This window comes from Macaca mulatta, chromosome 2 (genome assembly GCF_049350105.2).
Source record: "Macaca mulatta isolate MMU2019108-1 chromosome 2, T2T-MMU8v2.0, whole genome shotgun sequence".
Lineage (NCBI taxonomy): Eukaryota > Metazoa > Chordata > Mammalia > Primates > Cercopithecidae > Macaca > Macaca mulatta.
The window spans coordinates 108,817,571-108,840,919 of record NC_133407.1 but is presented as its reverse complement, the minus strand read 5'-3'; the positions used below and the strand labels follow the sequence as shown (position 1 = coordinate 108,840,919).

General features: G+C 41.5%; 1 protein-coding gene across 2 annotated transcripts in view; it reads right to left on the bottom strand.

Moving 5' to 3' along the window:
• Nucleotides 1-23,349, bottom strand: part of LARS2 (leucyl-tRNA synthetase 2, mitochondrial) — a 162,085-nt gene that overhangs the window by 53,440 nt on the left and 85,296 nt on the right. For both annotated transcript variants that reach the window (XM_028844035.2, XM_015131155.3), the window contains 6 exons: nucleotides 22,458-22,565; nucleotides 20,173-20,332; nucleotides 11,050-11,154; nucleotides 8,043-8,158; nucleotides 5,043-5,326; nucleotides 721-819 (listed from right to left, as the gene is read on the bottom strand). In XM_028844035.2, the coding sequence (XP_028699868.2) occupies nucleotides 721-819; nucleotides 5,043-5,326; nucleotides 8,043-8,158; nucleotides 11,050-11,154; nucleotides 20,173-20,332; nucleotides 22,458-22,565 (872 nt within the window). The remainder of the gene's footprint in view (nucleotides 1-720; nucleotides 820-5,042; nucleotides 5,327-8,042; nucleotides 8,159-11,049; nucleotides 11,155-20,172; nucleotides 20,333-22,457; nucleotides 22,566-23,349) is intronic.

The window sequence follows — 23,349 nt, the reverse complement described above, 5'->3', positions numbered from 1 at the left end:
GAAATGATCTATTGACTCTGTGGTAAGAGGTGAGGCTTCTTAGCTCTCTCACCCTCCCCACCTGCTACTTTCTCTGTAGAGTTACATCATTCTTTTCAGTTAAATAAATAACATTACATCTTTACAATCATACAAATGCAGTTCACTGCAAGGAGAGTATTACAGTAGCATTTCCTTCCTTTTTCTGTTTTGTATTTGTGTTGTACTTCAGATTTACTTGGCTATGAATAATCTAACTTAATGATGTAGCACTCTCCCTTTAAGAGAGCCTGTTCCGAGGTGCACAGTTGACTGACAGCTTCCAGCTGCTGCATCTGTGGACCCACTCTGGTGTGTTCCTGCCAGCCCATGTTGCTCTCCCAGGCTGCTCTCAGGAGAGTAGAGGGAGGGGCTGGAACCAAGACATTTTAGCCTGACTGAAGACTCTAATGGACTAGCTTTGCTCGGGGCTTCCCACTGGCCAGGTGGAGGTTTTCTCAGAGTTGTGCTGTGAACTGAGGCTCCTCCATCTGATCCTCCTTCCTCTCCCTTCTCCTTTCACACCTGTCATAGGCCATCGTGGTCTAAGAGCACTCTCTGCCCACTCCTCCTCTTCTCCCCTTTAATCCGCACAGGCATTTCCCCCAAGAAATCTCTTGCATGTCTAATTCTATCTTGGTCTCTGCTTCTGGGAGGAGCTATATTGACACGTGCTCAAGGACGTCAGCAAGGACGTTTTACCTGTGCGAATTGTGAGGGTCAGTGTATCTGAAGTAGTACCAAGCAGAATCAACAAAGGTATCCATCGTGTCTGTCTCTCTCTTGGCTGCTCCCTTGCACCTAAGAAAGAAATGAAATTCATCATTTGGTTTCTTTTTACATTTTAATGCAGTTTTCCACCAGCTTTTGAGAGAGCTATAACAATAAGTATGAATTTAAAATGTCATAAGAATAAAGCCACAGGCTGGGCGCAGTGGCTCAAGCTTTTAATCCCAGCACTTTGGGAGTCTGAGGGGGGCGGATCACAAGGTCAAGAGATCGAGACCATACTGGCCAACATGGTGAAATCCCATCTCTACTAAAAATATGAAAAATGAGCTGGGTGTGGTGGCGTGTGCCTGTAGTCCCAGCTAGTCAGGAGGCTAAGGTAGGATAATCTCTTGAACCCGGGAGGCGGAAGTTGCAGTGAGCCAAGATTGTGCCACTGCACTCCAGCCCGGCGACAGAGCAAGATTCCATCTCAAAAAAAAAAGAATAAAGCCACATATGAAAAGACAATTCAGGGAAAGCTCTCTTTTTATATTGTATAGTATGTGATGTTTTAAAGAAATTTATAAATAAAAGTTTCAATTTTCAACAATTAAAAGCCTTATTTTCCACTTCTCTGAATTTAACCTGGTAGAAAGCCTCACCACCCAAAAGGACAAGACAGGATTAGGTATCTCTTTTGTGCATTAACTTCTGTTCCAGGCATGTCAAGATTGCCTTCGCCAATGTCTACTTTATGATGCTTGTGAAGCCAATCAATGCATGAAGAGAAATGAGAACCAAACATAGGGAGATGTGTGGAAAATCAACTTGGATTTTTCTTCTACTTCTGTTCTGGGGTGACAGGTGCAGAAATCTACCAGGATGACCTGAGGAAGACAAACCATCTTGGAAGCCCCAAAGGCAATGGTTGCTGGAGCCAGCTCATGCCAGCCTGTGAGAATCAATTGTCAGCATCTCTTTATACCACTGTGACAAAAGATGGCAAGTTGGTAGCTTGAAACTGGCCCTGATGGGAGTATGTACATCACAAAAACTGGCAAATGCTAGAAATCAGGACCCCCCTCCAAGGCTAATTACATTATCTACCGCCAGACCACTGCCTAAAGATAGGTTCCTTATGTTAGAGTGAAGAAAGCCCTGGTGCTCAAGACAGAGAATAAAGTGAGATCCTTGATATGTGAAGGGTTGAAAAGAAAAAGGAATCCTTGTCCTAGGGACAGACATGTCCAGAAGGACCAAGGTTTCACAAGAGCCCAAGTGTTACACTCATTCTTTTTTTTTTTTTTTTTTTGAGATGGGAGTCTGGCTCTGTCACCTGGGCTGGAGTGCAGTGGCTCAATCTCAGCTCACTGCAACCTCTGCCTCCTGGGCTCAAGCAATTCTCCTGCCTCAGCCTCCTGAGTAACTGGGATTACAGGTGCATGCCACCATGCCCGGCTAATGTTTGTATTTTTAGTAGAGACGGGGTTTCACCATGTTGGCCAGGCTGGTCTCAAACTCTTGACCTTAAGTGATCCTCCTGCCTTGGCCTCCCAAAGTGCTGGATTACAGGCATGAGCCACCGTGCCCAGCTGCTACACTCATTCTTAAGAACATTCCTAGAGTTGTGGGCCTGTGGGACTGAAAGAACCAGGTGCCAAAAGCCATACTACCTAGGAACTCAAAAGAAGGTGCCCTTAGTCAAGCCTAGCACAGGACAGGGATTAGCTGCCTTGGAGACTCCTCAAGGCCTGGATCAGCAGAGAATCAGCACCTTCTGTCTGATGGGTAGGACCAGCTATCAACAGGGCTTTCTGTGGCAGCAGGAAGCCATAGCAGGCTCTCCCTTCTAAGGCATGGATATGAGGCTCATCACCCCTCCAAATATCACGTTTTGGGCAGTAAAGTCTTTGGGGGTTATTGCAGAATTTGGGGAGAAGGGATGAGGAGTCCCAAGAGGAACTGATACATCTTCTGCAAATTTAGCATGTATGGGCTTGAGCCCATATTTTTAATTTAAGAATAAAAGAAGGGTTGCATTTCTATCTTCCATTTGTGAAGTAGTTCATACCAGCTTTACAAATATTACCCAAGGAAACGGCCAGTCCCCCACATATTCCCCTAGCTCCCTCATCAGCTGCTTAAATGCAGTGGCTGAGCAGAGAGCATGGGCACCCTAGATCTGGCAGGGCTTTGGGACCCCCTGCATTTTAATCAGGGGACCTCCCAATGAGAACAGTGGTGGTCTCTAAGAGTAGAAGCTTTTCGGAGCGAGTCCTCAGGGAATCCAGCTTCCTACCACCCAGGGCTGCTCAAAGAAGCTGATCTCAACAATGCATCTCTAAATTAAAGCCAGGTCTTTTTATTTGGAGAGCAATCAACCAGAACACAGACACTATTTTGGGAAACAATTAGAAAATAAAGATTACTTTTTCTTCCTCACCTTGTGCAAGTGAGGTCCAAGTGAGGGAGAAAATGCAGGGCTCAATTTACAAAAGGAATAACATCTGGCTAACATTTGCCATGCTGATTTCCTTTTTAATGGCCTTGTTGGACTTGAAGGCAACTAACATGTTTTATTGCTGATATTAAAAAGTAGGAAGAAGCTACGTGGCAAGTAGGAGGGATAGAAGTGATAGATAATGGTGGTAACGTTATCAGGATTAGCTCCAATAGTAATGATAATAATACTGGGTAGTAGGAACTGAGCCAAGTACTTCAAAAGTACTTGAAATTATCTCATTTAATCTCATAATCCTCAGGGCTACTGGGGATTGTCTCATTTTATCCCCAGTAGCCCTGAGGATTATGAGACCAATACTACTCACATCCCCATTTTTCAGATGAGTAACTAGGATTCAGAGAGGTTAAGAAACTTTTCCAAGGCCTTGTAGTTCAAGGGTAAGAAATCCACATCTGGTGGGCTCTGGTGCCTATAGTCTGTACCACTGGGCTGCCTCGCTCTGCCACACTGGCTCAGTGGCTCTCAGCCTTGGATGCTGATTAAGATTATCCAGGGAGCCTTCCCCAACACCAAGGCCTAGGTTCTGCCTTCCAGTAATTCTGCAGCCAAGGCAGGAAACCTTATCCTCATCAATAAGGCCACAACTGCTGTGCTGTATGTAGGCCACCAACATCTCTGGTAGGGAAGCCCTTTGTCAGTGTTTATCAACAAAGAGGGTACTCTATTTTCCTCCTGGAGCCAGCATTTCTACCCTAAAATGGTCTGGGCCTTCCTATGTATCTTCCTCCAAGTTCCATCTTGAATTTCAAAACTGCCTCAGTGAGGACCTGGGAGGATGGCTGGCAAGTACCTGGCTGGATGGCTGTAAAGTTTCCATTTATTGAAGGCCTAGAAGGTGTCACTGTGCAGGATGACGTGTGTTAATTCTAGTCTTCTGAAAAGCCCTTCGATGGGGTTATTTTTGTTCCTGATGAGGGATTTCAAGCTCAGAGAAGGTAAATGACTTTCCCAAGGCTAGACAGTTAGGAGGCAGAGCCAGGACTTGAATCCATCACTGATCTGACTCCCAGCTCAAGACTTCCAATTACATTATGTGGTTACCTAATTGTCAACCTAATAACTCAGCTCTATACTGACAGAATACAAAATTATTTTAAAATATCCTCATCATGATCTATAAGGCAGAGAAAAATGGCTTCTCTGCAGAAGAAGGAAAATACTGGAACTTGGAATCTGCTGTTTGTTTAATTAGCTGATATGGACAGCATCATTAAAAACCACACTTGAGACATGCCAGTGAATAGACAGAAAACCATAATCCCGCTTCCAAAATGAGGAGAAAGGAACCATGGCGCTTCAGCATATTAAAGAATGGAGCCCCTGAGCACACTTGCTCTCTTAGCTACTACTCTGCTACTCGTGATAAAATCTCCACTGTTGTTACAGTCACTATATTGGAAAACTGCAAGGTGGAGAAGAGAACATTTTTCTCTCCTCTCCACGTGGCTCTCTGGAATATCAAAATGGAGGAAAGTGTTTTTTTTTACAAAGCTGTAAGGAAAATTTAGAGTTTTTCCATCAGTTGGATCAGATGTTTCTGGCATAGATCTGAACTGACACTGCTGCTTCCAATAGCTCAGAGAATGGAGGATGCCCATTGCAGAGGCAGGGTCACAGATTCCAGACCCTTCTCTTAAAGGGCCTCAAAGATCCACAGTGTTCTTTCCAGCCCCGTGGAAGTCAGGGAAAAGGGGAGCAGAGTTAGCACCAGGAGGGAGGAGGGTGTCTGAAGCCCTAGCAGGTATGGGGCCATAGGCACAGTCACCGCTGCAGGGATGTGGCTTCTTACCTCGGGCAGGAGCAGTTCACCCACTCTGAAGCCATGGCCAGTGGGGAGCCTCCCTTGCCAGTGAAAGACGCGATGTTGGGCAAGGTCACGGGCAAGTCCTCCAGGGGCACAGGTGTGGGGCCACAGGCTGGGCAGTGGACAATGGGGATTGGTGTGCCCCAGTAGCGCTGCCGCGAAATCAGCCAGTCTTTCAGTTTATCACTTGTCACGTCTCCACCCACTCTCTTCCCCCGGGCTTTCTGAGTCAGGGCTAGAAAAGCATCCTGCCGGGTCATACCTGTGAACTGACAGGGAGAGAAAAGAGAGCTCACTCCTCTCTGCATAGCACGAGTCACCACCCCAATGCTGCCACCAGTCCTGCCATGTTTATGTGTGGCTCTCCCAAGGGACCAGTTCTGTGCAGAGCTGTATTCCTGACTTTCATGAGCCCCAGGTGCTTCTGCCTTTGTAGGCTCCTTGCTCCTTCAGATAATATTAAGAACTATATTTTACAACTGCATCAATATAAAGAGAAATGTAACTTTTCACCCTAAAAGTTCATTTTTTTTCTTCTGATTTTAAAAGAAATTAAAACTTTTGCAGAGGCCTCTAAAAGTATTGTGAGCCCGAGGCACTGTGTCTACTGTGTCTAATGTGTCTCGGTTGGCCCTGGTTCTGTGGCTTTCCTTATCACCAGAGCCCTGTGACACCTACAGAGATCATCAAATATCAGCTTTTAGCTGCCAGTAAAGAACTGCATGATAAGGATTTTTAATGACTACTCCCCTGTTGGGGGGAAAATATTCAGAAAATAAAAATTCAGTATTATCCTAAAGTAGAAGGAATTCAGGCAAGCAGAGGAACATTCTGAGGCTTCGGCTTGAAGAACCAGACCACTCTTTTTATATTTAAATGCTCCCATTTTATAGACAGCAGGACAGACCACTAATAGTACAAAAGATAAATTATCTTTTCACTTGGTGCTTTTCAGAGAGCCAAACTAATTATATGAATTGAGCCAGTGTGGCTTGGTAACAACCTGGATTGTGGGCACCCTCAAATTTGTTCAATGAAGACCCACTGGGCATCTGTATGTGCTGGGCTTGTGCTAGCCACTGGGGGCACAAAGATAAATATGATCTTCCCATGTCCTCAAGGAGCTTACAGTCAAGAGGCATAAAGAATAAGAAAATACAGCTATGTTGATCAAAAGTAGCCCTTTTCATGAATGGTCTGAAGTGTCTTTCTGCACTCCCACTATCACAGTCACGATGCAAATCATAAAAAGCTCTCCTGAAAGTCAGTCTTCTCCTGACATCACTGTCTTTCCATTCCAGAAGCTCATAGACGAAAGTGGCCTTTCCCTAGCCATCCTCCTTCTACTTACTGAAATAATTCTTTTACTCTAGATATTCAGCCTAGAGTCAGGAGAGGCTTCAACAGACCATCTGAAGCTGTGTGAAAGAAGCCAGAAAGCATAACTGATGCTCAGAGAACTGTACTAAAGAGTGGATGTTTCACTGGGAACTTCAGAAGCCTAATTTTGGCCACGAGTGTCCCCTTTCTTGAAAGGGTTAATTGGGGCTCCTTACAGACACTGTGACTTCGCTCTGCTCCACCCTCCAGGGAACCTGCTCAAACAAGGTCTAAAAAAAGGCTTAAGGGTCCATATCTTAGAGCATGACTCATGTCTGGGGATGCAATTTATGAAGTAAAGCCACAAACATGGGGTTAGAAACCATGCACTCCCTACAAAGGAGAAAATCTGACCATATTCCCTTATTTTATAGATATAAATATAGCCAGATAGTCGCAAACCAGAAAAACTTGGATCTTCAGGTCTCACTGAATCCAGATCAGCCAAGGTGGGACCTGTAGGCACCTCCCAGATGATTCAGAGCCATGGCCAGGGGTGGCATCGCTATGTTAAGTCAGTAGTGCCCAGGCTCTGCCGCACATCAGAATCAACTAGGGAGCTTTGAACACTGTTGATGTCTGATCCATGCCCTCCTTACCACCACTAACCATCAAATCAGAGTATCTGGAGTGAGACCCAGGCATCAGTATTATTTTAAAACTTTCAGGTATTTCCAGTGTGCAGTTAAATTTAAGAGTGCTCTAAGCCAGTATTCTCAAACTTTTAATGTGCATACAAATCATATAGGGATCTTATTAGACTAGCGTGGGATCTAAGATCCCACATTTCTAACAAGTGATGTCAGTGCTGCTGGTCCAGAGACCAGACATTGAGTGGCAAGGTTCTAAGCCCTTGATTCTCAAAATGTGTTCCCTGGACCAGCAGCATTAGCAGCAGTATCTGGAAACTTGTTAGAAGTGCAAATTTTGGGGTCTCACCTGGGACTACTAAATCAGAATCCCTGGGGTGGGGGTGGGGGCCAGGCTGTGGTTTAACAAGGCCACCAGGGGATTCTGACGTGTGCTCAAACTTGAGAGTCACTGCTCCCACTACCTCCTCCCATCCCTCACCCTACCTCTTCCATCCTACTTTCCAGGTTAGTTCAACATAGAGGCTGGGCTCAAATCCTGCCAGATATACCATCTTTAAGTGCTGCTGTTTCATGCTAGCAAGAGATAACCCTGACCAAATAAACATGACTCTGAACTTCCCTGTTCATTTCTATAAGTGAGTTACACTTTAGGCAGAAATAATGTCAGTAATCTGGAGAGAACAGATATCTCCTCTAGGAAGAAGAAACAATTTCAGTCACTTCTCCCAAGGAACCAGAGATTCCTTAGAAAAGATAATTTTTCTCAAGCAGAGATCCCCAACATAAAATTAGTTATTTTGATACCATTCTATTTGAGGACTGAATTTGATTTACAATTGACAAACTTCCAGATCTTGAAGAATATTATTTTGTTTTCATAGAAATATGAGGCTACAGGGCTGTTAAGTATGGGGACGAGTGAAGGAACAGGTTGTAATTTGCACCTGAAGGAAAATGTCTATCAAAATCGCATCAAGGTGATCATTCTGGAAGTAAGTTCTTAGGCACCAACCTCAGCAGAGCTGCTCAGTCTCTCTGTGCCATCCGGCAAAGTTTCAATGACTTCAGAGTAGGCCAGGCCCAGGGTTTGGGCTAAGATGGTGTCCTCTGAGCTAGTACTGGGAATTCCTATTCAGAGGAGAAGAAAACAAAACATTGCCTTCACAAGTGCCCAAATCACAAAACAAATGACAGTACTGACACCTGGCTTTAGCTTCCTAAAGGAGACTATCTCTTTTAGTTACAGAAGTTTTAAAACCACATCACATTAGTTGGGAAAATGGAACATGGTCTTGGAGAAACCCACTGCCAAAACACAACTAGTTTACCATATTGGTATTACCTCTTTTAAGTCTTTTTCCTCTGCTTAGTTTTTGTTTTTGTTTTGAGACAGAATCTTGCTCTGTTGCCCAGGTTAGAGTGCAGTGGCACGATCTCAGCTCACTGCAACTTCCGCCTCCCGGGTTCAAGAGATTCTCATGTCTCAGCCTCCCGAGTAGCTGGAATTATAGGCGTGTGCTACCATGCCTGGCTAATTTTTGTATTTTTAGTAGGAAAGGGGTTTCGCCACGTTGACCAGGCTGGTCTCGAACTCCTGACCTCAAGTGATCGCCACCTTGCCCTCCCAAAGTGCTAGGATTACAGGTGTGAGCCACTGTGTCCAGCCTATTTTTTTAAATAGTTACAATCCTAATATACACATTTTTGAGTGCTTTTTTTTTTTGCCACTGAAAATCATAAGCATCTGTGGAAGCCTCTTCCTTGAATTCTGTCAGTGGCAGAGGGCAGTGGGTTTCTCTCGAGAAGCAGGGCCGACTCCTCCAGCATTTCCCAGCAATCCTAGGAAAATCCACTCAGTCAGGAAGTCAAAAGCTGGTAACTATGTTTTGTTCCCAAAGGCAATAGTACATTCTAAGTAGACATTTATTCTTCAACCCACATATGTCCTTGAGAAGTTGAGCATTAATAAATCGTTCACCCAGAGGGGCCAAGGCCTGCTGTTTTGGCTTCGGGTATTCATAAAAACGGGTTTTTTTTTTTTCTTCCCAGCTTTTGGTTCTGTAAGGGCAGGATTTCTGAACCTTGGTACTACTGACATTGTGGACTTTGTTGCAGGGGCTGTCTTGTGCATTACAGGATGTTGAACTGTACCACTAGCACTCCCTGAGTTGTGACAAACAAAAATGTCTCCAAAATTGCCAAATGTCTCCTGGTGGCAAAATCTCCCCTGGTTGAGAACCTCTGCTATAGGGTCAACCGTCAAAGCAGGTGACATACTCATGGATACAACACATGGTGTGAAAACTGAGAGAGATAAAGCTAAGGGTATTGCACAAGGTGCTTAAATCAGATAGGAACAACGCCCTAAAACAGTGGTTGAATGTTTGGGAGACATGTTCTAAAGCTCCCAAATATAATGAAAAGCTCTGTGACATGATGAAAAGTTCTGTAGTGTTCTAGCTGAGATTACAGACAAAATGCATCTAATGCAGTGAATAAATGTTGAGTGGACTTGAAGGATGAGGACAAATGGCAAGCAATAAATATTACCAAAAGCTGTTCATATTCCAGAAGGGAAAATAGTCATTTACTACATTCTAAAATGGAATTTGGAAGAACTAGGAGTAATGTTTAAAAGGAGACACTGTAACCACAAAATGTATTTGGCCGTATAAAGAATGCCTCAGGCCATGGCGGTAGTCATGTTGTGCTCAGTTGAATGTGAACTATTTCTAACAGTGCAGGTGGGAGGCAAAAACATCACTTTATCTCCTGTTTATTTCTGCTCTTGTTCTTCTTGGAGGGCAAAAAGCAAACATTTGGAAAAAGCTAATTATGAAACTATGGGACATCAAGACAACAGGAGAGACAGTTTTCCATATGCACCTAAAAAAATCCAATTTTTTTCCTTCAAAACTCTCAATATTGTGTCAGTAATCTGATTCAAAATATCAAACAAACAAACAAACAAAAAACTCCCCCAAAAGCCACATCAATAAAAACTGCCTTTATGTTTATCCCAGCTGGTTATATTAATACATTTTACTGATTGTAAAATGCATAAAAGTAACAGAAGGAATTATTTCTTTAAACAACACACTTTCTAGGTTTAAATGGTTAGAAGAGAGTAACACGAATTTTCTGCTTTGACATTTCTTCAAACAACTTCATCAAAAACTGATCTGAGCGTTATGAGGGGAAAAAATGTGAATTTAAGAAGAAATGCTATTTCTGTGTGCTAGGAAATAGTGTGGAAATAACTTCCTCTGCAAGGTTTCGGGACTCTGGGCACTGGCTGGAACCTACAGTAGGAATGTTGGTAATGAAAAATGCACAGGTCTGTCCTAAAGGAGGCAGATTTTGGACAAAGCTGTCTTTAGGTTCCCTTCTCTTTGTTCATTCTCAGACTTCCTGTTACATGACGATAGTTTAGAACGCTCACGAATGAGTAAGGCTGCCAAGGACATCCAATTTACAGTTCTAAATATGCCTTCAATTTTACTGCTGTTTCACAATCCTTTTCTTGAATAGCTCGAGTTCGCCTCCTCCACAAAGCCTTCACCAAAACCCAGCCCACATCGATCATTTGTGCTTCATTTGAACCCCCGTCCCAGCAGTTGCTGTTGGTTCTATGAGTTTTCTTTTCTTTCTTTTTTTTTAAAGCTGGTAGTATACCTGGGATGGTTCTATGAGTCTTGAAACTGAATTTTCATCTGAGCTGCATTGTTCCTCGTATCATATGTACAAGTCTTAACAACAAACTCTACTGGCAAGATTTGTAGGTCAGATATTTCTAGTTATTCTCAGTAGCAACTAGTAAAGTGCAATATACCTAGTTTATTTTCAAAATGTAGTTCTGAAACAAGGGATGATTAAATGAAGGGCTATTCATTTTTATGAGGAAACAAATCAGACCATGGAATCAATAGTCAGCTCTTCCAGATGACAGCAACAGGGGAGTATTTTGATCCTAAATCTGCAAAATATACTGTTGTGGTTACATTTTAATAGCTGCTTACCTATTTTTGAATCCAGAGAGCCTTCCAAGTCAGCTTTGGCCAAAATAACGACAGGGACCTCCTGCTGGGTGAGCATGTTCACAGCCATCACGGGCGTGAGGCAATCTGAAAATGAGAGCAAATAACTGTGGATGCCACTCAACTGAGACACCAACATTATCTGAATCTCGGAGGAAACAAGTGAGAAAAATAAGCACTAGGAACTTCTGTGCTTTGTGCTAATTGTTAAAGAAGTTGTCCTTTGTAGATAATTCACACCAGTGAATAATCGAAAGATTAAATACGCAATGAGAAAATGTTCTTCCATGCTCATGAAAAGTGAAAAAGCATTTTTGCTTTCCAGATGGTAGAGTAATGACATTCCCATCACTGTCTTTTGCTTTTGAAAAATACCTCAAATATACAGAAGATGAGAAACACAAAGTCTATCTATAGTGAAACTAGGGACATCAGAAATTCCAAACCATCATAACACTTGAAGAGGGAAGTGGACAGAGAGTAGAAAATGAACAGAAAGGAGGGAAGAGATTTCCAGACACCCTAAGACAAAAGAGTTCCTACCCACTTACCTTTTTCTTAGGAGCTACTGGAGAATGTGTTCCAGCAAAATGAAGGGGCAAATCAAGGAAGGGACAGACATAGGATCCAGGAAACAAGGGATCCAGCAAAGAAAAAAGTATGAGGACACTCAAAGAACAAAGACAGAGGGAAGTTCTAAGAGACCAGGTTGCAGCAGAGGCCTGGAGAATGACCAGGTCATATCTGAGCAGTACACAGTGACCTGGGAAGCATCTTTGGGAAAATAAGGAAATTGATAGATTACCTGGCAGGTTGGAATGTACAGAAAACTGCACTAGAGGAGTTTCAAAGAAATATGGGGGGTGTACAGGAAGACTTAGCTAGAAATTCAAAGAATACAAAGTAAATGAAAAAAAAAATGAAGACATTATGAACTTTAGGAAAAATAAAAAGTTACATAAAAAGGAAAATGTATTTGGCTCAGTTGTAAACAATATTTATGTGGCCCTAATAAAACACTTAATTTGGATTTACTCTAACATTGTATTATTGTATTATGTTACAACACAATAATTGTATTACAGTGTATTATTCTAACATTGTATTATGTTATTTAAAATAACATCTTATTTTACATTTTTTTATATATATATGTATTTTTTTTTTTTTGTAGAGACAGGGGTCTTGCTATGTTGCCCAGGCTGGTCTAAAATTCCTGGTCTCAAGTGATCCTCCCACCTCAGACTCCCAAAGCGCTGGGATTACAGGCAGGAGCCACTACACCCAGCTAACACTGTGTCATCTTAAATGCAGTGTATTACAACTACTATAACAAGGAGATAAGCCATATGTGCATATATGTGAATTTATGGAGAGTTGGAAGCATAATGACCTAAGTAAAGTCCTAACGGAAGAAGAGATGAGAGACGGTAGACAATTAGTGAGTTCACTTGACTTAATTTACAATATAAGCAATTAACAGTTATAACTTATGAATTCTTACTATTTATAATACTTGCCATGTTTTAAGACTTCATGTAATTATTTACTTTGCAAATCCTGAAATTAAAATAAGCCTAAGAATTAGATCTATATTTAATTATTTTTAAGATATTTATTTATTTAGAAATAGGGTCTCACCCTGATCTTCCCACCTCACCTTCCTGAGTAGCTGGAACCGCAGGTGTACACCACCAAACCCAGCTATTTTATTTATTTTTTTTTTTGTAGAGCCAGGATCTCCCTATGTGCCCAGGCTGGTCTCAAACAACTGGGCTCACACAATCTTACCATTTTGGCCTCCCAAAGTGCTGGAATTACAGGTGAGAACCACTGTGCCTAGCCAGGGTCTATATTTCAATGAGTAATGACAGACTATAGGCATCTAAGTCAGCCCTTATCTTTCATCACCTTGGTGTCAGGAAGCACAGAATGAGATATGGTAGGGTAACAGTGAAATGCAACTCCCACGGGTCTCCAGCCAGCACCCATGGTACAGATGTCTTAGCTGGGAGACACCTGTTGCTGGAGCTGGCTGAGTGCAGACTCACTTCTCAAAGTAGAGACCCGTATTTCTGATTCTACACTATCTTTTCTTTTCTTTTTTTTTTTTTTTTTTTTTTTTGAGACAGGGTCCCACTCTGTCACCCACGTTAGAGTACAGTGGTGTGATCTCAGCTCACTGCAACCTCTGCTTCCCAGGTTCAAGCAATTCTGGTGCCTCGGCCACCCAAGTAGCTGGGATTACAGGCGCATGCTACCACACCCGACTAATTTTTGTATTTGTAGTAGAGATGGGGTTTCACCATGTTGGCCAGGCTGGTCTCGAACTACTGACCTCAGATGATCTGCCTGTCTCTGCCTCCCAAAGTGCTGGGATTACAGACATGAGCCATCGCACCCGGCCTCCACACTATCTTTTCTCAAAGAAGAAATGTGTATTTTCAAATTTTGCAATTAAATGATGTTATCAGGAGGCTGGGAGGTGAGGGGTGGTAGAATAAAAGTCATGAGGTAACATCTAGAACTGGTGAATCAAAAGACAGCAGTATAAGCATATACGGCATATGGACAGGCATACAGACAGGGACGTCAATGCCAGAATAACAGTGGGTGGCACAGACTACCAGTTGACCCCTGTACCTGCCTTCTCTTCTGACTCAGCAATACAATGTTGAGTTGGACACATGGCTATTGTGTTTAGCTAATAGAAGCACTGTTCAGCCTCCCTTGCAGCTAGGTGTGGCCATGGAGGATATGCAGAAGCAACTGTTAGATCACGGCCTCAAAGGGAAGGAGCATGCCCTTCTCCGCACCCTTCCCCACTTCTTACTTCACTGGAATGCAGATCAAGTGTAGAGCAACTTAGAAACACAGAGAAGGACAAAACTCTAGAAGGGCAGAGCAGGAAGACAAGACAGAGGATCACTGCCCTAACCACCTCACAAAGTAGACTTATCACACATGCTCAAGAGTTTCATGTGGGTAGAATAAACTGCTGTTTATCTAAGCCTCTGTCATAGCCACCGAACTTATATTCTAAGTAACATATACCTAAAATAAAAGTGTTTGGGTAAGGAGGCTACTTTTATTGTTCTTGTTATTGTTAGTACTCTTTAACTTTTCATACAATGTACGTGTATCACTTGGACTTTAAAAAACGAATTGGTTTTTAAAAAGAGTGATCTTTAAGTATTATCATTTTATATCTGATAAGTTACCAAAATGTTTTAGCAAGGTGACACTAATGTTTGTGAAGTTGCTGTGAAATGCATACATCATTGGATATGGCACTATAAATTGATATAGCCCTTTCAGAAACCATGTAGAAATAGAAATAGAAATTAGAAAAATAGAAAAATGTTTGTAACCTTTGGCCAAAAAAACCTCACACTTGGAAATATCTCCTACGGAAAATTCTACGAAGCAAAGAGCCATGTGGACATAAATGGTCACAGTAGTTATCTCCATAATAGCCCCAAACATGAAAAAAACCCAGTGTTCAACATGATGGGAAAGACTTAGGATAGTAAGGTACATTGAGTTGACAGGACATTATGTATGGATTAAAAAACAATTGTGAAGCCTGCATAAAAACACAGAAATGTTTCCTGATAGCATATTAAGTGAAGACCAGAAAACAAAGAGGCAGAAGCAGCCTGATTTTTAAGATAATGTGGGAATGTGAGTTAAAAAGAAACATGACCACGTGCAAAAGAATGAAGTTGGACCCTTACTTCATGCCATATATAAAAATTAACTCCAAATGGATTAAAGATCCAATTGTAAGATCTAAAACTATAAAACTCTTAGAAAGTAAAATATGTATAAATCTTTGTGGACTTTTATTAGGCAATGGCATTTTAGATATAAGACCAAAAGCAAAAAAAGAAAAAACAGATAAACTGAATTTCATCAAAATGAAAAACTTGTGCTTCAAAGGGCACCATGAAGACAAACTCTCAGAAGTGGAGAACAACTTAGTAAATTACATATCTGGTAAGGGACTAGTATCTAGAATATATAAAAATGGCTAAAATAATAAAAAGACAAACTAAAATTAAAAATGAAAATGAATTTTTTAAAAGGGGCAAGAGAACTGAATAGACATTTCCCCAAAGAAGACATATAAATGGACAATAAACACATGAAAAGATGCTTGACAATGTTAGCCATCAGGGAAATGCAAATTAAAACTACACTGAGATACCACATCATATCCACAAGGATGACCATAATCAAAATGATCACAAACAATAAGAAGAGCTGGTAATGATGCGGAGAAACTGGAACTCTCAATACACTGTTGGTGGGAATGTAAAATGGTGAAGCTGCTTTGGAAAATAGTCTGGCAGTTCCTTAAACTTCATGGCCCAGCAATTCAACCCCTAGGTATACTGCCAAAGAAATAAAAACATACATCCAAACACAAACCTTTATTAATGTTCATAGAATTCATAATATTAATAGCAAAAAAGTAGAAATAACCCAAATGCCTGTCAATTAATAAAATGGATAAATAAAATGTGGCCTAGCCATACAATGAAGTATTACTTGGAAATAAAAAGGAAAGAAAACATTATGCTAAGCGAAAGGACCCAGACAATAAGATGACAAATACTATATTTGATTCCATTTACATGAAATGTCCAGAATAGGCAGATCTATGGAGACAGATGGTAGATTAGTGATTGCCTAGGGCTGGAGATTAGGCAAGAATTGGGGAGGGATGACTGCCAGAGGGTCTGAGATTTCTAGGATGATGAAAATGTTCCAAAATTGACTGTGGAGATGGTTGTATAAATTTGTGACTATATTAAAAACCATGGAATTCTATATATTAAGTAGGTTATTATATGGTATGCTCAGTTGTTACAAAAGAAAGTAACACGAAAAAATGTAGTGTATGGCTTGAAAGAGTTGAACTGCTTTTTATTACACAGAAAAGTTATACCAGTTTTTCAGGTAGGACAAAAATTGGTCTTTGAACTTAAATATTAGCAGATTTGCAATGAATGCATGGTAGCAGCTCACATGCTATACCTGGTCAAAATCTATTTCCTAGAAACAACATAATTAAAATCAAAGTTCCTGAATAGGTCTCTAGTGTTCTCCATATTTCTCGTGTTTCCTTTGTAATTACTAACGTGTTCAGCAATCACTCCTGTGCTAGTGATGTGATGCAGGAATCCTGAAATCTGAAGAAACTGAAGCATTTCACAAAGTAGTTAGATAACAGCAAAACACTTTAGTAATTACAAAGAAAACATTAGACAAAAAGGTATCTGTCCTTCGCTCTCAGGGCACCCACTGCAAAGAAGGCAGTCTCTCCCACCCTCTGGAAAAACAGACAAGTGACTTTTATTTGGTGTTCACCAAGGCAGCAGTCCATATAACTAGTTCCTACGCATACTTCATGGAAACAGGGCTCCGTGGTCAACTGGGTGTGACAAGTGTTGCCTATGACTTCCTCTCTCAGACAGTTGCAGCGCACATTAGCACAGCAAAGATTCTGAGAAGTCCAAAGCAAAGATACCTGTTTATTTTTGTTTATTCCAGATTTTTTGAGCACACAAGCTTTTCCCTTCACATAATATCAAAGAATTCTACTTGAAACAGTTTGATGGAAAACCAAACCATTACCCCAGAATTACAGATCTGCTCTCACCCTTTGTCCTCACCTCATACCGATGCTATGGAGACAAGAGCAAAACAACAGTGAACAATTAATTATTATTTAATGTCCTGGGGCTTCCAGGGAAGCTCTTGCTCTCTAATGTGCCTATAATGTGTCAATAACAACAGAGTTCCAAGTTGTCCTTTAGAGAGACCTCATCTGCCCTTTCAGCAAAAAATATATTGTGCAGATAGTTGGTGACTCAGAGCTGAAATGTGTGGTTCCAAAGCCCCAGGGTTTGAATATTTTAATATTAGGAAAGTAAGAAAAGATTTCAGGAAAAGACAGAACAGCTTCTAGAACTCTGATGATATTTCCCCCATTGATGCCTTTTATGGTTTCTAGTTCCTATCAAGTCAGAGCTTACATAACATGACTTAAGTCAGATTTGGTCAGCTGAGAAAAGGAGGCGACGTCAATGATTATGGAAATAAACTAAATTTCAAGAGCTCTAGGGGAGCACCTTGCTTTTTTTCCTCTCTTAAAGGAATCTGTGCCAAATTAAGGATGCTAAGTAAAAACAGTTCATTTAGCCAATAACATCGGCAACCCAGTTGGCCAGGCTAGAAATCAAGGAATCATCTGGGGATCCTCCACCCTCGCAGCTTTCCACCAACCTCTCAGATGGGTTCCCTCCCTCCATCCTGACCCCTGCTGTTCTGGAGGCCTCGCCATCTCTTTCCACAATTAATGGGGTCAGCCGGCCTGCCACTCTAGCATCGCCCTGGCCACATGGGTCACTCTCCTCCACAGGGCCCCTCAGGGCTCCTTCTCTACCCACAAGGTCCTCCAAGACCACCTTGGCTGGCAGCCCCATTACGTGCTCTGCCAAGAAGGCTAAACTTACAAAGCTTATGTGACCTTCCTTAAGTCACATGGATGGATCTAGGAGGAGAATCTTGGTCATCTTGGGCCAAATCAGGAGCTGATATGTAGAAATAAATTTAGCAACAACAGAAGCTCATGTTTGAGAATTGAAACTCCTGCAAATGATAAATTTAGTCACAACTGTGCACTTCCATGACACTCAGTGGTCACTGCTTTAACACAAATCATCCTTAAAACCTGACATTCGATGGAAAAAATGAGGTGGTCAGCAATGGTAAATGACAGCAGTGATACAACATCCTGGTTTAAAATGTAACCCCAAAAGCCAGAAGAGGCATAAATCATACATTCCTAGGGTAATCTGAATTCACCTTTTGGTGAATTACCCTCAATACACTGTACTGGCCTTCTGTGACTATGATGTCAAAATCCAGGGACTTGATGTGCAAATTAATCCAGAGATTTTGAATACATTGATATCTGCAAAAAGAATATTTCTACTCTGAAGATTAGAACTGGAAAATTTTATTGGCAAGTATAATGTTCCATTTGGAATAATTTTAGAGATTATTAAAAAGAGGGGAGAAAATAATGAGTCCTTCAAATGGAACATTACACTTGGCACTAAATTTGCCAAAATGAAATGACTAGGCCAGGTCAGGTGTGTCGATATCCATGTGGTCATGAAAACAGTGCTGTCTGCATGTACTAAAAAAATTTCTCACTTTCCTACATATGAAAATGTTTTGAAGGTATACAGTGCCTTTCATCTCAGGAACTCCATCCTCCATAATTTGTTAGCTCCTTAACAAATTATAGCTCCCCTATTAATATTCTCTTATTTTCATTTGTGTCCCCAAATTAGCCATAAGAGAAAATGTAAGGGCTAGAGATGTTTCCACGTTTTAGTTCTTCAATTTTAGATATTATTCAGCCACCATAGCCCTCAAGGAATATCAAATTGCTCACGAAGAGTAAAAACTATGAGATTTCCCTTTAAACTAAACAGTTGAAAAGTATCCAGTTTTTCTTTTGAGCAAGTAGAGAAAATAAACCTGAGAGAGATAGCTATATTGGGCTTTATAAGCACACAAAGAAATTTTAACTCAAAAGACTCTTTTCTCTATTTCAATGCATATCACAAAGAGGTGAAACTGAGGGGTGACATCTGCCTTGTGTGGGGTGAGTGGCATAAGCATCTGGCTGTCCTCTGTTCTGCCTCCCAGGGGCATCCAGTTAAGACTGAAATGTCTCATCTATGCCCCACCAAGAGTGCACGCAGCAGGCTCTTTAGAAAGTGCTCACTGATTTGAATCCGGCTTTAATGGTCTAAGTAAACAATTAAAATTTTAAGCAGAGAGAAATTGAGATGACATTGTCTATCTCTCCAGCCTAGTATTAGGCAGAGTTTCATTCCGGTCATTTCAAAGATGGCAACTTAATATCATCATCCAAAACATTTTTTTAGTCAAATGCTATTTCAGACCCCAGTAATTCAGATTGTATACTTTGGGTTGAAGTTTATAGTTCATGAAAGAGAATAGGGATGAGATATTTGTGGAAATATTTAAAGTACTTCAGAGACTTATTTCTACCTTAGAATGGACTTCTTTTCACCTACCCAGGCTTCATATCCCTTTCTCTGGTAAGAGCCCTCAAGTTTGTTTTGGAGAGCTCCCCCTCCCTCCCTGGGGACAATCTTTGTGGTCTACCAAGGAAGGTGCCTGGCCTCCCTTTGCTAAGAAAGAGGCTGGGGGCCCCCGTTACACCAGTCAAACACTTTTCCCTGCGAGAGGAGTCTTGAACCAAGTGCTTCAGGCACTGAAGGTGCGGTTAGAGCAGAATTACTGACAGTGGCATTCAGGGGACTGTCTGTGAGTTCCTGCTCCCCAAACTCTCAGGGCTGCACTCTCCCAGTCTTCTTTCGGACTGGCTCTTCAGCTGTCCCTCTAGCAACGGTCTTCCCCACAGCCTTCCAATGTGTTCCCCTTTCCTCTGGGTTAGTCAGAGATGGATTCTGTTGCTTGCAACCACAGAATCTTCAAATCTTCAGGGACCAAGTACAACTTGATATGCCGGTTCTAAGTCAGCTTGATAAAGCAGGTATGTTAAAAATCTGTATGGAGCAAGACGCTGCTCAGATGACCACATGAATTCTTTAAAACAATAAAATTAAGTTGGAAAAGTTTGCTCTCATTCTTACTGGCTTCCCTCTGGTCTCTGACAGTGTAGCTTTATTTGATGGTGAAATTATAAATTAGGAGAAGATTCTATTCCTAATAGAATAGATTCCTATATCTTTTCCTAATTTATAACTAGGAGAAAAGAACTTTAGATTATATTGAAAGGGAGAGAGCTGCGCTTTCAATCAGAAGCTCAAGACACAGACAAACTAGTAACTCATGGAGAAACCAGGGGTAATAAAAAGATTTTCAGAGCTCTTTTTTATACTCATGTTTCAAAATAAAAACAAAAAGTAAGGCTAAGGCAAAGAACAACCCATGCAAGATGATATACAGGAAAGGACCTTGAACTCTGGGAGGAGCCATCCAAATGTAAGGTAGCAATCCTACCACCTGAGCCGTAACTTGCCAACTCACCTTTGCCAGGGACAAGGGCCATCCTCAAGGCTTCCTTCAGAGAGCTGTGCCCGTGTAGGAGTCTGTGGCTGGGCGAGATGGCCACATGGGAGGTGCCATAAATGGCTTCAGGGGTGGCCGTATAGGCAGTCAGCTTTTCTCCTGTGGCTTGACCATGAACCTGGTGGTAGGAAAGAAGAGTGATGTCATTTCTCAGTCCTCCCTTTGGGCTGTGTTGCTCCCTAACTGTATCCCCTTCCCCTTCCCTCCTCATTCCCCAACAGTGACCACAGCTCTGACCACTGGGCCAGGGGTGTGGGGATTAAGATGGTGCCTGGCAGAAGCTGAGAAGAGGATCATAGTTCCTTTCTCAGAAACACCTCCTACCACTTGCCCCATACCGGGCATGCAGGCATTCCCAAGTTGAAGGTGGTTCAAGAATGCTCAGAAAGACACGTTCCTGGCTTTTCTGGCTCCTTTGTTCACAAATCAAAAATAACTATTAGTGTTATATTGTTTGTGTTCTGAGAAAGAAGCTGTATTTTTCTTCAAGGATATAAGGGTAGAGTAAAAAAAAAAAAAAAAAATAGGCATCTACTTTTCTAACAAGAAAAACAGGTGCCAAGGTTATTACTGTTTTGAAGAGAGAAAGGATGGCCTGAGCTGAGTTCATGACTATGAGTCCCAAGAGCTGGTTAAAATGCCTTCTAAGAGGCACACATTAGCCATCTACTGAGTGCCAATTAATATGACAGACATGGAGGACACAGAATGGACAGGTGCTACTTCCTTCATTCATTTATTCAAACACATTGACAGAGTGCCAATGATGAGCTAAAAGACAGTCTACCACATGGCCTAAGTGCCAATTAGGTGTCACCTATGGAGTCAGAACTGGGGCACAGAGGCATAGATGTGGCCTACCCTGTAGGACTGAGACGCTTCCTTCCTGAGACACTATGTTGCCCCATCTCATTTTCAGGTGGGTCTAGGGATGGAGATAACAACATGTTCATAGTAAAATGTTGGGCAAAGAAGAAAGTGTAGAAGATACTCCACACGTAGTAGCCGGCAGGCCCAGAGACCCACACCAAACGCTAGTTAAGAAGCAAAGGTCTTCGACGTGAGGACCAGACTCAGGCTAATGCAAAGGCCCTGAAAGAGATGGCCTTGCACATTTAAACAAAAGTCACGGCAGGACTGAATTTCAGAACTCTCGCCACCTTCTTGGGAAAGCAGTAAGAGGAAAAGCTCAGTCCAGGATTTGTTATTGAAATGTTTCCAAAGTACACACTCCCTTATGGGAGGCTTTCCATGTTTGCAGTCGGAGTACGTTGGATCACTTTTGTGAGGAGGCTGCACAGGGAATTATGAGCTCAGTGGCAAGCGGCAGGTGCTTGCAGACACCAGGTATGGCTGTCAGCATGCAAGAGTCTAGAAAGGAAAGCCAATGTCGTCTCAGCTGCTGCTTCCTCCTCCTAAAGGTTTTTGACTGGGACAAAGGTGAGGGCAGGTTTGGCGCTAAATGAACAGAGCAGAAAATCTTGATGACAGAAAGAGAAATCAGAAGGATAAAAAAAAGAACACCCAGGTAAAAAATAGCAATAGAACAACTCTCTTGTCATTAGAGACAAAGAGAGAAGTTTTAGGGGCCCCTTCCAGAACAGGTGGGCCCTGTATTGTGACCTTTCAGCAGTGTTTCCACAGCAGTTTCAAACACAATCCCTAAGCTCTAAGTCCATCTAATTTTGAAATGGTGCTACAGTTAGCTTCTGCTTCCTTGGCTTTTAATCTGCTTTGTGACATGATCCCCTTTGAGACTACAATGAGAGTAATGGACCCATTGCTCAGGAAAATGCCCACACAAACACTTTGTACATAAAATTTCAGGGAGTTCATGGACCCCTGAAGACCCTCTGTGTCTGTGCTGTCCAATATGGTAGCCAGTAGCAATATGTGGCTATGAATCACAGCACTTGAAATATGGCTAGTATGTATTATAAATGTAGAATACGGATTTCAAAGACTGTACTAAAATGTAAACTCTTTCTTTAATAAATCATTTTTTATTGAGCCCATTGTGAAATGGAATCATTTTGGTTATAATGGGTTAAATAAAATAGGTTATTAAAATTCATTTCACCTGTTCTTTGCACTTTTAAAAAATGTGGCTACTAGAAAATTTAAAATTGTGCATGTTTGGACTGTGCTGCTGGGGAGTCCCAAGTTGCTGGTTTACTCAATGAGTCCCAAATGTAGAGGAGATTTGTAAGCATGAATTGCTGGAGCTGCTATCACTTGATCACCTTTAATGTGAAGTCCAGGTGGCAGCCCACACAGTCCCCGATCCAGTGGGCTTGCATGCCTTTTATTCCATACCATTCTGGAAGGTCTGCCAACGCGTCCTGCATGGCCTGTGCAAAAGAAAAGAGAACAAAGAAGTAGAGGCACAAGGCTTATTTAAGAAGCAGCAAATGATTTGCAGCTTGTTAAGGCAGGAAAAGCAGGGACACTAAAGGAGATTCAGGATTTAGCTCTCTCCTTGTTCACTAAGTCAGGGGAAGCCAGGAAAGGTTAGAAACAGATGCATTCATTATGACTCAGTTCAGTGAGATGGGTTTGACCGATTTTGCTGTCCCAAGTGAGTCAAGGTTTCATAGAAAGAAGAAAATTCACAAAGGTCATAATTCACATCTTTGGCAAACGTGTTTAGTACATTCTCTCCCATAGTCTAGGAACTAAAAAAATTAAGTTCGAGTTTATGAATTTTGAAACTCTAAGTCATTCATGAGTGTTCCACAACTAAACAATATCATACATAGGACATTATAAAGTTTATCTTTGTATTTAAAAAATACTAATTTTATAAATATATAAGGGAAACATGAGATTAATTTGTATAAACATTTGCCATTAGAAAATTGATTTTCATCTTGTCTACTTTTAATCCTAAATTCCTTTAAAATGGAAGTCTTTATATAAATTATTCTCTATGGCCTCAAGCACATACCAGCCCTTATTTGATAATGAGATGTGTTCCTTCAACAGATGGATTTAAAAGCCAATCATATTTGTAATGTGAAGATCCCAATTTTAAATTCCTTTACATGACGGTTAATAGAGGCAATATAATGATGCTTTGTTTGGTGTTTTATAATTCATAAAGTGCTTTTCATATATCTCTTCCCACACTCTGGT